The 14,347-nt window shown below is 33.4% G+C and overlaps 1 protein-coding gene across 3 annotated transcripts in view; it reads right to left on the bottom strand.

Moving 5' to 3' along the window:
• Positions 1-12,597: 12,597 nt before the first annotated feature.
• The window catches only part of eas (ethanolamine kinase 1), a 43,927-nt gene continuing 42,177 nt past the window's right edge, over positions 12,598-14,347 (bottom strand). For all 3 annotated transcript variants that reach the window (XM_073972692.1, XM_073972694.1, XM_073972693.1), the window contains 2 exons: positions 13,717-14,166; positions 12,598-13,652 (listed from right to left, as the gene is read on the bottom strand). In XM_073972692.1, the coding sequence (XP_073828793.1) occupies positions 13,565-13,652; positions 13,717-14,166 (538 nt within the window). In that variant the 3' untranslated portion in view covers positions 12,598-13,564. The remainder of the gene's footprint in view (positions 13,653-13,716; positions 14,167-14,347) is intronic.

Genomic DNA, 14,347 nt, shown 5'->3' with positions numbered 1-14,347 from the left:
TTGTATAGCTCGTTAAAGCGGACCCTTGCTGATTTCTTTCCGTTTTAGATATTTGAGTATACAAAAGCCACAATATTAGTGTCAGATTATAGATTTTGAGATCCTAGATCCTGCGATAATACTCATATTTCCTTGGGGCGTACGTATACTTTTGTAAGTATCATTTTTTGGTTTTTGTAAAATTTACCGTTATTTATATTATGGAATATACTTTTGTTGCATTAAATATTGTTTATTAGTGAGACGAAATAAACCTGTGTACTTGGAATTTCATAAATATCATTACTTTTTCTAAAACCCGAGATTTATGGGGGGTATGTATACTTATGTAAGACTGTGTATATCAGAAACTTGGTTAAAGCCATCAATTCCCCAGGAAATGGTTAACACTTGCGGTTATAATTTTTGTAGAAATGATAGACCGATTGGCAGAGGTGGAGGTGTGGGATTGCTTATATCCAAAACTGTGTACGTTGGTAATAACTTTGGATCTGTTGAATGTTTGTTTGTAGAAGTCATTGTGAATTCGGGTACACTATTAATTGGTGTAGTGCATTTGCCCAATGGTAATTTTTCGTCATTTGAAGCTGATCTTTCTGATCTCTTTGTACGGTGCAATAATGTAATTATAATGGACGATTTTAATAAAAATTTGTTTGACATTTCGTCAGCTTCTTCAGTTCGGCATGCATGTTCTAGAACTGGTTTGACAATTCTGGTGACAACTGAAACTATAGTATTCCCTACCCTTCGCCCGTAACTAATCAATTTCATATCCACTTTAAAATATTTTGTTGTTATTCAAACAATTGAATTACAACAAAATATGGACTCAAGCTAAAATAAACACAAAGATGTAAAATTCTGCATAATAATTGTCCAACACATTTCGACACGCTTCACCAGTATACATCATTGATTGATTAATTTTTAGTATCGCAGTACGATTCTATACAGCTTTTGGGTCAAGTTTTATGCCCAAATATTTCGAAACATGCCCTTATTTTTATGTCTATTAAATGCCCGCTTAGACGCAATGAGGCCTTTTATAAATTTATTGATTACAATGACTATTGTATTCAAGAGTTGGAGGAAAAGGTTAATAATTCTGGATTGGAATCAATCTTAACCACTTCCTGTGTTTAGGACCAGTTAAACTTACTTAATCAAAGCTTAAAATATATTCACACTGTGTTCCCTAAGAAGGTTAGGAGAATTAATTTCAGCACTGAAAATTGGATACATTGCCCCGAAGTCCGTTATAGCCAATCTTTGACTGATCTGGCATACAAAGCTTTCCGTGAAAATAATTCCGAGGATAGATGGAAAGTTTACTGTAAATTAAGAAATCGTACAAAGAATCTCAAAAGAAAACTTAAGAGAAAAGCACATTCTCGGCTTTTCGAAACTTGCACCGGTCCAAAAGACATGTGGAACATTTTTAGAAACTTTGGTTTAATCGGCAATAGCTCAACGGATTCTGAGAATGATGCAATGGACGCTAATGAAATGAATATACAGTAGGGTGGGGCGATTTGGAAACCACCACGGGCGCCAGAATTTTCTGATTATTGGGATTGTACTGAGCAAAAAGTCCACTAGAAAATTGAGCCCCCGGATTTTGACTTGAAGTTTTTTTCAAGGTTTTTTGGATATTTTGGCATATATGTAACAGCCAAACCATTGAGATTTTCGATCCAACACAAATACAAACATTGTAGCCAATAATTAAGAAATCTCTAGTACACAGCAAAAGCATTGGAACGCTCCTTCAGGCAGTTATGGCCCCGAGAATGTGCACATTTTTCGGAAAATATCGATAAATTACACTGTGCTACAAAATTTGACTCAAAGTCGGTGGGTGGAAATTTCCTTTTGGAGATGAAAGCCCTTGGTGAGTGTACTAAGAACGCAAAAGGAAATTTTCTGAATAGGTCAAGTTTCTGAGATACGGTTTGGCCAAAATATCCGTGAAAAAATTCATGTCAAAATCCGGGGGCTCGATTTTCACCGTAGACATATGGTCTAGTGGACTTTTTTGCTCAGTACAATCCCAAGAATCAGAAACTCCAGGCGCCCACTATCACTTTTTTCCTTCCATACAAATCGCACCGGCCTAATATACAGTTTACTAATAATCAATTAGATCCTCAAGGTGGGCTAGAGGATTTGCTACATTTCCCTGATAATATGTGTGTTCGTTTACTCAAAATTTGTACAAATTGTTACTGGATGTTGTTCGTTTACTCTACAGTATAATGCTAAAGACCTTAGCCGATTACAAGAAGTTACTGAACTTGTGCAAATTTGTACAAATTGTTGAGTAAACGAACACACCTATGGTCTGTTCCTTTACTTCTGAAAATGGTAAAACCGGCAAAAGTAGTAAAAGTTGAAAACTGCTCCCATATGAATTGTATTGTGTCTGAAGTAAAGGAACGCTTTTCGAGTAAAAAGTTGTAAAACTTGAAGATTCTTAACGTAAAGGAACAGGGCACTAATGATGACGGGTTTTCTTTTTCATGTATCATCCACAGTGAAATGGTTGATGCATTAGCCAAAGCAAAATCTAGTGCTGCTGCCTGCGGTTATTTCGTTATTAAACTGGTTTTTCCTCACATATCAAGATTTTTATTACATATTATTAATTCTATTATTCAGTCCTCCACATTTCCCTCTGCTTGAAAGACGGCGAAAATGAATCCGATTAGGAAAAAAATACTTTGTCTCCTGAATATCGACCGATTGCCTTGTTACCTGTTCTTCCCAAAGTGGTAGAATATGTTTTACGAAAGCAACTTATATTGTACATTGAAAGAAAGTCATTACTAAACGATTGTGCGGATTCCGAAACCGTAGGAGTACAAATGTGTTGGTTGTTGGTTTAACCGATGCTGCAAAAAGGCATTTCGCAAACAATAAGCTTTGTGTCTTAGTCTCCCTGGATCTGGAGAAAGCGCATTTGACCAGTTAGACTATCTCTGCCTCATGAGTAAGCTTAGCAATGAGTACCAATTTAGCAAAAATGTTTCACGGTAGGAAACAATTTGTTTCTTTGAAGAGCAACTGTTCTAATATACATACTTCCAGTTAAGAGTGGAGTTCCCCAAGGCTCGGTGTTAGGACCACTTTTATTTATAATGTTTATGAATGACCTGTTCAGTCAGTTGGAAAGTTTGTGCGTGCCTTATGCATATGCCGACGACGTTCAACTCCTTTTTGCCGGCGATTACACTTACCTAAATGTTTTACAATCCAAAATTGATCTCGGTATGAAAATTTTAAGTGACTGGATGTTGGCCAATCGACTTTGTGTTAACGTTTCCAAAACTAATGCAATGGTATTTGGAAATAGGGATGTCTCTAATTTCCATCTGACATACCAAGGAGTAAATATTAACATTGTACACAATATGAAATGTTTGGGCGTTATATTGGACGACAAACTTACTTTTGAATCTCACATTAATTCTGTGGTTGTTCGTATAAATTGCACTCTTCGACAAGTTTATCACACTGACTTATGCTAAGTTTACATTTACGAAATCCACTCGATTTCAACTGTCAATTCCATAGCTCAAACGTCAAATGAAATCTCATCTGGATTTCATTTGACGTTTAGCTTATGGATTTGACAGTTGAAATCGGGTGGATTTCGTAAATGTAAACCAAGCATTAGTCTTACCACTTCATATCAAAAAAAGACTAATTCAAGCTCTTGTTATCCCCAAGTCGATGGTCAGACTAGCAAGGTTTCTTGAAACCAATTTCGGTAAAGTTTCTTTTCAAGTTTCGTTAGTGTCCACACACGTTAACGTGAAATTTAAGATTTTTGCGTGTCCTCTTTATTTACCATTCGCGTTTGTTGTGTTTCTCATACCAATAAAAACAAAAAAAGACATAAATAAACCAAAAAAACAACATAAAATAATTAACATTAATAATTAAATTAATATTAATAGTTAAATTTTCACTATTTCATTAATTAAATGTTTTTATTAAGTCTTTTTATGTTTGTTTTGTTGTTAACGCTTGCTTGAGAAAATAAAAATGAAAGAAAATGGAAGAAAAAATCTTGCAACGAAAAACAAGAAGAGGCAACATAACAAACACAGAAAACCATGTACATGGGTTTCACTACTTCATACCCCTCGCCTATAAACTTGACGTCGCCATGTTGAAATCGTGCTAGTCTGACCATCGACCAACATCCTATACTGTTTACTCATGCTACATTCATGTCTATGCTTGAGCTTGCATTTAACAGAGTAATGCGCTACCTATATTCCCGTCGACGCTTTGATCATATATCACCATATGTACGCAGTTTCTTGGGCTGTTCTTTTTGTAGTTTCATCAACCATAGACTTTTGTTATTGTTCTACAAAGTTTTCAAACAATCACCTCTGTTTTTAACGAATTATTTTACTTTCTTATACTATGTTTACTTTTACGAAATCCCTTCGATTTCAACTGTCAATTCCATTGCTCAAACGTCAAATGAAATCCAATCGATTTCAGATGAGTTTTCATTTGACGTATACACAAAGGAATTGAAAGATGAAACCGAGTGGATTTCGTAAATGTAAACATAGTATAAAATGTACTAACATTAACACCGCTAGAAAAAATCAAGAAAGCCGGTGGCGAAGACAGTATCGTTAAGAGAAAACTGCATACCTGTAATAATAGGAAATGTTATCTCTTTGGCTCCCTTATAAGACATAAATAAATGAAACAATTCAATTCCAAATATAAAATATATTTTGTTCTATGTATGTACATACATACCTATGTTAAAAAAAAATCAGTGTGTTAGGACATTATCCCCAAAAATTGTTGGCTGAAGTTCCTAGATGCAATCTTGGTTCACTATTTTCATCCCTGCAGGTGTAAGGATAAAAAGTGGTAACGAAAGGAGAGAGTCAACGTGCATTATAATAAGTTTAGATTTACGAAATCTGAACGTGGGGTTATGGCCTGTTTAATCCATTGCTTGATGTTTTGTGTAGCTAAAAACAACAACCACATAGGATTGCTTTCGTGATGCCAACCACAGCAACACCTGAGACGAAACTGCTGTTCTGATACCTCTTAGCAAAAGGGGCATGCTAGGGATATTTTGAACAAATCTGCTTCGCCATAGTTAGCCAAAATAACACGGCTGAGGTTCAATAATAGAAGGTTAACCATACTCTGCAATTATTATGCATCCAATATATTGAGATTCCATTCATAATGTTTTCCATCAGATCCTTGTCTTCAATGAGATATTTTTACGTGCATAAATATCCACTTTACCATGAATAAATATAGCGCTGACCTGTATCCGCAAATTCCTGACACACCATTTTAAACAGCCTTTTGTTCTCTTACACCATTCGAAAGTTGCATTCTGCTGATCTATTTATTCGAAGTTCGCATGTAAGTATTAGCCGTTAAGTCTATAACTTCAAAAATATGTGTTTTATGTTTGTTTATCAGAAAGTAAAAAATATAAATATTAATGGACAATTAACGAAAAGAACAACATGTATTAAACTTCATATTGTTTTTGACACTAGTATTAGTCCCGGGCCACACTAGAGTAATTTCACTGTAATTTTGACATAAAATTATGCGTCTCTAGATCGAGTTCCATAGTAGAGTAAAATCTTGAAATTGCTGTAGTGGGGAATTCGACCTAAGAACACCTAATTTCATGAAATTTTTTAATGAAATTCACTCTAGTGTGGACCGGGACTTACGGGTGAATCTAATCAGCTGGGACTTGCTTTTACCTGTATTATTGTACCATGTGTTTTTATCAAGAATTGCAAAGTCCGCCACAAAACATTCGAATCATGGTTTAATAAGAAAGGTTAGCTAAAGCTTTCTGTCAGTTCAATTTTTTTCTTTCAACTGTTCCTAAAACGTCAAAACAATATACACAATCTGTGTATGTGTGTGTGCTATTTGAATAATATGCCAAACAATTTTAAAAACAATCGAATTCAATGATTTTTAAAATTGATTTTAGAACATTTGTATGGAAGAAATTTGTCAGCTTTGCATTGAAACAAACATTTTATCATATCCATGGTATAAGTAAAGAGGTAGATTTAAATGAAAAAAATCTATAGAACCCTTGTTTTCTTGAATTCCTAAAACTTCAAAATGAAAGCAACAAGTGGGTTTGTTTACAATCCATTTTTTGAGCATTTTATAAAAAACGCGAAAAATGAATGAAGAGTTAAGTTTTCTCCACATGATCGAGTTGTGAATATGATAAACTGATTGTTTCAATGCAAATCTCACCAATTTCTTCCATATAAATGGTCTAAAAACAATTTTAAAAATCATTGAATTCGATTGTTTTTTAAATTGTTTGGCATATTATTCAAACACCACACACACATACACAGTTTGTTTATATTGTTTTGAAGTTTTAGGCATACTCCAATGAAAAAAATTTAAATTGACATAAAGCTTTGGCTAACCTTTCTTATTAAACCATGATCATATCCACAACTCGATTATGTGGAAAAACCTTGACACTTCATTCATTGTTCGCGTTTTTTATAAAATGCTCAAAAATGGTATTGTAAACAAACCCACTGGTTGCTTTTGTGTTTACTAATTTTGACGTTTTAGGAATTCAGGAAAAACAAGGGTTCTATAGATTATTTTCATTTAAACCTACCTCTTTACTTATTCCATGATTCGAATTTAAATCAGCTGGAAGTTTTTTGCTTGCAAAAACTTGTAAGTTCTCAGTTACAAAAGTCTCCAAAATTCTTTCACAATTCTCTCCAAATTCGCTCTCTTTTACTTTACAAGTTTGTTATCGAACAGCATTTTGTAAAAGTTTTTACAAATTTGTACAAACTTTTGGGTTATCGTACAGACCTAATATTTCTATGCAGTAATCGAAAATATTTGTAGGGGAAATGGCATAGCATTGTACGGATTTGTACAAATATATTTTTCTGTGCTATGTCCCAATTTACATTGGGCGAGTTTACTTGCGGCAATTGTCATTTTGTAGGAGAGAGAGGTGAGGCATATGGTAACCCTTTGCCTCTCAGCACCCTCTCTCACCTACATGGTACAAATACACAGGTAGCCGCATCGGCAATTGTTGGTAACATAAGATGTCAAAATTTGACATCAGTTCAATGCAATTGACACATTATATTACCATCAGCTGGCTTGATAATGCTACCTGTATTATTGAACCATGCTCACCTACAAACCATGGTACAATAATACAGGTAGCATTATCATGCCAGCTGTGTCATATGCATTGATGTGTCAATTGCATTGAATTGATGTCAAATTTTGACATCTTATGTTGCCAACAATTGCCGATGCGGCTACCTGTGTATTTGTACCATGCTACAAACTGACAATTGCCGCAAGTAAACTCGCCTAATGTAAATTGGGACTATAAGTCCCAATTTACATTGGGCGAGTTTACTTGCGGCAATTGTCAGTTTGTAGGTGAGAGAGGGTGCTGAGAGGCAAAGGGTTACCATATGCCTCACCTCTCTCTCCTACAAAATGACAATTGCCGCAAGTAAACTCGCCCAATGTAAATTGGGACTTATTATTATTGCCCTGTTCCAGAACCTGCAAGGAGCTACTATTTTTTACTACGATAACATTTTTTCCTTTAGGTTATCGGAGAAAATATTACAAATTAGTAGATTCTTGTAGTTCAGGAACATACCATATATTTGTTAAAGGAAAAAAATGACATAAATGCTCTGTTCCAGAACCTGCAAGAAGCTACTATTTCAAGAATTAACATCTGCAGCATGGCAGAACTACCAGGTAGTGGTATCACACCAGCTGATCGAATGTGAAAAGTCAAATCCCTTTATAAAAAATTATTTTTGTTGTAATTCCCCCAACCACATAAAGAAAGTTTTGACATAACATATTCAACATTTTACGATGCCACTACCTGGGTAATTGTGTCATGATCTGCAGAAAAATATTTCGATAAAATAAAGCTATTTATTATTATTACATAAATACCATTTAAATATATTCTTTTGGTGCCAATTGCTTGGCCAATTGCATCATTGCGTCCTTTTAGTTACTCTATTTTTGTTTTGTTTAAGGCCCATACCTACAAATATACGGACGTATAGCCAGGGCGTGTGTGGTGAAAAAAGTAGAACACATGTATTCTTATGAGAACTACCGAAATACGTCGAGCGTATACTTTTTGTAATAAGTTGAAAAAGTTTAACTTTGACAGAACGTTATTGTTTGTATGTGTGTGTTTTGTATTTTAAAAACAAAAGCCCAACAACCCAGCTAACAATTTTTTCCGAGGGCTCTGATATCAGATTTTTTCTGAGATTTTCTGAATATTTTTTAGAATTGTGGCCGATTTCTCTAGTATTTTCCTAGAAATTTGACCGATTTTCTATAAGTTTATTTTAAGAATCTCCGCACATTTTCTAAAGAATCTTTAGAATCTCCATTCCGAATTCGTTCCGATTTCTAATGGATTTTCTAAGGGATTTTTTTTTCCGTTTGATGCCGAAGAACAAAATGACTGGTCATAAAATTCGCATAAACAATTTTAAAATTTTTTTTAATATAAATGCTACATATTATAATTCAAGCTAGTGTTGATAGCTTCAACATATATGTAGAAGTATACATCTGCATATTGTTCTACTGTTAATCATAAAATGATAACAACAGGCAAAATCATTAGAAAGTTTGAAATTAGAATCTTCCATAAATAGCCCATTGAAGGAAAATTGTCTCTGAGTGGGGTTTGTTCTGTACAGTACGACACGTGGCGTCAGCGTCAGAATTTTTCCAGGGGCCTAATTATGTGATTCGATATCGAGTTGTTTCGACCTGAGTACTCAAAGTTGGGATGACAACACTCGTTATCGAGTAAAATTATCGAATAATTGAGCATAAATTTGCGAGTAATTTCTCGAGGCCAAATTGCCTATCGTAAACAAATAAAATGAAAGATTTTTTATTGTCTTTTTGTTTAAAATGTAAAAATTGTTGTTTGTTGTCGTTTTATAGAAGAAAAACGATGTTAGTAAATAATTGGCAGCATTTTTAGACAATATAACAAGAGAAATTGCGAAAAGTCCTTTGTAGTCGTTTTTAGAAATTGTGATAAATTTAGAATCAAAATGCAAGCAATCATCACCCATTAATTTTGCAGTCATTAAAAAAAGTTGAAAAATAAGCATTTTTGCAAAACAGAAAAAAATATTTAATATTAATAGCCTTTATTTTATAAGTGAAGTACATTATAAACATTCCATCCCCCGTTGTTTACCAAAGGAAATATTCTCTCTGAGAGGCTAATGCAAAACACCCACCAAACTCTCTCTCATTTATTTTGAGAGAGGATTATTAAGGTAGATGTACTAGCAATCTGTTACTACAATGTCAAAATGATTTTGCAAGAATTAATCATTTTCTTTTTTTCTTAGCACAACTTCATTCAGAAATTATTATTCAATGTATTGTTAAACAAGCATTTACATTTTTCATTCATAATTTTGTTTTTATAGTTCTTGCTTTTAAACAAACACCATTTTTTACATCTACCTTTATAATATTCCCTATAGTACACATAGGTTTTCATAGTTCGATTACCGGTTACTCTCGAAACATTCGATCAACAATTTCGATCGAATCTCGTCATGCCGCTTTTTTATCGTGTCGAAATCTTTTTCACGAGCAAATACTCGATCGAATCGAGTCTTTCCGAATTCGGATGGATTTTCTAAAGAAAATCTAAATTTTTCATCGAATTTTCTTCCGAATTCGGACCGAATTCTGTCTGAAAATCTAAATTTTTTTCCGAATTTTCCAAGAATTTACTTCCGAATACGGATGGAATTCGTCGCGAAACTCTAATATTTTTTAAGAATTTCCTTAGAAAATTCTTTCCGAATTCGGTGACCACGTCCATACAACTTTCGTACCGAATTCGGCATCAGAATCGGATATTTTTTCAGAAATTCTGTCCGAATTCGAAACGAATTCGGAAAAAAATGTTAGCTGGGAAAACATGAAATACAATTCATTGCAAAGGAAAATTTGGTTTGTCTTTTTACGTACTGAACTTTACTGAACATTTTTTCTTCAGTAAAGTTTTGACAATTGTATAATTGAAATGTTGCTAAACATTACTGAAGAAACAATGTTCAGTAAAGTTCAGTACGTAAAAGGACAAACCATGGAATAAGTAAAGAGGTAGGTTTAAATGAAAATAATCTATAGAACCCTTGTTTTTCCTGAATTCCTAAAACGTCAAAATTAGTAAACACAAAAGCAACCAGTGGGTTTGTTTACAATACCATTTTTGAGCATTTTATAAAAAACGCGAACAATGAATGAAGTGTCAAGGTTTTTCCACATAATCGAGTTGTGGATATGATAAAATGTTTGTTTCAATGCAAAGCTGACAAATTTCTTCCATACAAATGTTCTAAAATCAATTTTAAAAATCATTGAATTCGATTGTTTTTAAAATTGTTTGGCATATTATTCAAATAGCACACACACATACACAGATTGTGTATATTGTTTTGACGTTTTAGGAACAGTTGAAAGAAAAAAATTGAACTGACAGAAAGCTTTAGCTAACCTTTCTTATTAAACCATGGACAAACCTATTATTTGTTTTACGAATGAAAACATTTGAGTAAGTTTCGGTCGTGGATTTTGTGTTTTAATGTGATTTGGGCATAGACTAATAAATTTATAGACGTTTATTTGCTCTCAGCATTTATCTTCGAAATTTTCGAAAATTGGTAGATGGCGTTAGTTGTTTTATTTAAAGTTACTATAGATTTGAAACTATTTATTCTGATAAAAGACAAAATATGGATAATCTTTGGCCAGATCAACATCCTCATATAAACAAATCCAAAAACATATTGTAATTTGTGCAATTGTGTGAAAAGATCAGGCACTGTGCATACCGGCGACACCTACAAAAAAGAAGCACACTACAACTTTCTTTGTCTATGAATTTATTAGTCTATGATTTGGGACTCAACGTATTTGGGTAATACGGACGCTCAGAGAGCGTTGTTTTGGTAGGTTGTTGAAATATTTGTGTACGTCCCGTCGTTATTTAGGTTTACCAGTAATTGGAAGGTAGGTTTTTACTCCCGGATAACGGCTTATTCACAGTGCACTACTTTTTATAAAGTTCGATTTTTGAAAATACAGTTGAACCTCGATTATCCGTGAATCGATTATCCGGGAACCTCCATTATCCGTGATAGAAAAGAAATGTTGGACTTTTTTCAATTTCTTCTATTTTTCGTTATAAACTTCATTACCCGGGAGTAAAAACACACTTTCCAGTTAAATTGATTAAGCAAGCAAAAGGTAAACAAACAAAACTGGAAATTCTCCCGTATGACAAAATTTTTGGTATCACAAAAACCATGGGACAAAGTCAATTCAGATAAATCTGATGATGATAATATTATGTATCCTTTTAAAATTTGGTGGATTACCGTAACAAATTTAATAAAAATTGCAGATTTTCATATTATTGTACAGTATTATGCCATTTTTACTTAAAAATATGTTCAAAAACTACATAAAAGCATTGCCTCCATTATCCGGGAAAATCGATTATCCGTAATACCTCCGGTCCCGACCATCACGGATAATCGAGGTCCGACTGTATATGTATTTATTATCAGGACGGTTGGCGTTTTTTATTTAGGATGACGACTTCTATTTTGCTTTTCAAAATAGTCAGGCTTAATCCCATAGTCGTTGTTTTAATATTTTATTAAAACAACTTTAGTTTATTAGTGGGAAAAATTGGCGATGTTTACCAAGGGGTAAGGCAGGGAAGACTATAGTTTGCGGATCTCGCCACAGATCCTCATCAATTCCCTTGTTTCTTGTTTTTCATCAAGAAACTTTTCTATACCCAAGTGCCAATTGTTCGCTTAAATAGATACGTGTCCAAAGCAACACTCTGATCGAGAATTTTTTTCATACAGTTGTTATCTACATTTTCGGCTTAAATTGGCTGTAATTTGGTTACAGGGTTCTCAGTGGTCAAACAATTTAGGTTACAGTGCTTTATTTATAAATGCACTAAAAACTAGAAAAATATTTTTCATTATGGAATCTCTCAAATAAAACGCTTGCACTTTAATATTGTCACCATTTTTAATTTAAATGCAATCGTTTTATTTAAGAGATTCCATAATGAAAAATAATTTTCTAGTTTTTAGTGCATTTATAAATAAAACAATGTCAGCCCAATTATGAATGTCAACTCTTCGTGTGTTTTCTCACTTCTCCTTTAATTTGAAACGGCAGAAAGGCAAAACTCACGGGGAGTTGACATTCATAATCGCCGTATGTAAATTAATTTTTTTAATTATTATTTGTTTATAATAAAAACAGTCGGAAATAATGTACTGTTTTCTATAATACATTACGGTTGATCAGAATAGACATCACATCTATTAACTGTGATTCTTTGTCACTTTTATTGTTGGCTCGTACCACCTTTAAACTGTTTTCATATATGGCTATATTTTTGCGTTATGCTAATTAATAAGAAAACAAACAAACACGTGCTATTTTTAATACGATTTATTTAATATATGTATGTATGTAAATATAAGGTAAACAAAACAAAAATATGTATCTCAATAGTGAATGTATATTATTCTAATTTGAGAACAATAAAAATGTACACTTTTATAACATCGTATCATAGAGGAGTTTGCTTAATTAATTATTATTTGTTGCTGCAAAAAACTATTGAAGATATACACACGTATATAAGGAAAATTATAGTTGTACAAATTGAGTAACAAATTCCCTGGCAACTGACTTACGCTAACAACACAACTCAAAGGTACATGGACAAGGATTTATTTAATCGATTTCATAAAACCAAAAATTCTCATTTCATTTTGATAAAACATTTAAAGGTGTAGGTAGAAAAAAAAAATCAATAAACGATTATTATTTTTCATTTTTTTCGTTCTGATCGGGGCTGCTTGCTTTTCACACTTTCATCATCATATGGAAGGATGTTAAAAATAATAGTACCTATATTGTTAAGTAATAAACAAATCTATATGAATAAATACAACAAACTAAATCACAAGGAAGATTGACTCTGTACAATTAATCATTTAAATGTGAAGTACAGATATTGGCGTCAATACAAACAAATAGATTATATAATTAATCATACACAGCCCAGGCATATTTACATTCACAATAACATTTTTGTCTGCTTAAAAATTTAGGTATCCGTAGTGCTTTGTAAAGAAAGTCCATCTCATATCCCTGTCACAGAACGTGAAGTATTATGTTAAATCGACACAAGAAACGTTCAATAGAAAAATATTAATGCTTGCGGAATGCAGATGTTTGTTCTTTGTATATATATGTATTTTTAGGTTGGTTTACGATAAGGAAAACTAGTATTTGCGGAAATACCGCCTTGCAGTGAAGATGGGCGGGATAGGTTATAAAAAGTACCATCAATTCAATGCAGGAAACAACGATTTCAAACGTCTTTCTTAACCTATATTTTGCACTTGGGTAAACATTCTTCCAGCGACAAGAACTCTTCCTTTCGGGCCAAGTACTCATTGTAGCGTAAGAAGGCATAACTGTAAATATAAATATAATTAATGTGGATCAAATAGGTGCAAATATTCTGATGAAAATACTTACTCTATATAATCAAAATCTATTGTGGAATGTTCGGCTTGAATTAGACACCAGACGATCCAGAAAAAGTGAGCCGCCAATGCAAATTGATTTACCTGTACATACAAACGTTCTACTTCAGCGTCCGTTACATCGGATTTTTGCAAATATGTTTGCAAATATACCCTCAGCCATTTCAACTGGAAATCGCGACTTGGATAACGTGAGTAATCAACAGTATCAACGCCAGCAAACTCGGTGAAATGATTGCCAATGTCAAATGCCTGGAAATTGTAGTCAGCATATTCGTAGTCAATGAATGTGACGGTTTTCCGAGATTCTGTATAAACAACATTGCCCAGCAATAAATCGTTATGTGCAAATACTACCGGCGAGTCCAAACTTTCCAAACGCTTATAAAGTTCGGCGAATTCATCGCGCATACGTTTTATAGGTAAAAATACGCCCTCAAGTCTGCATAAGTTCAAATGAAACATTAAAAAAAGAGATGAAGACAGATGGATTAATAGGGGTTTCAGATGATGGTACGGCAGCATATAACAGACATGAACATGCATGATTGTGTGTTTGTTACTTTGCTTAGCATTGTGTTGTAGAACAACTCATTTCTGAATTGCGATCTTATGAAAAAATG

The sequence above is a fragment of the Musca autumnalis genome, unplaced genomic scaffold, assembly GCF_047663935.1.
Source record: "Musca autumnalis isolate F117 unplaced genomic scaffold, ASM4766393v1 scaffold_3, whole genome shotgun sequence".
Classification (NCBI taxonomy): domain Eukaryota; kingdom Metazoa; phylum Arthropoda; class Insecta; order Diptera; family Muscidae; genus Musca; species Musca autumnalis.
This window is presented reverse-complemented; position numbering and strand designations above follow the sequence as displayed.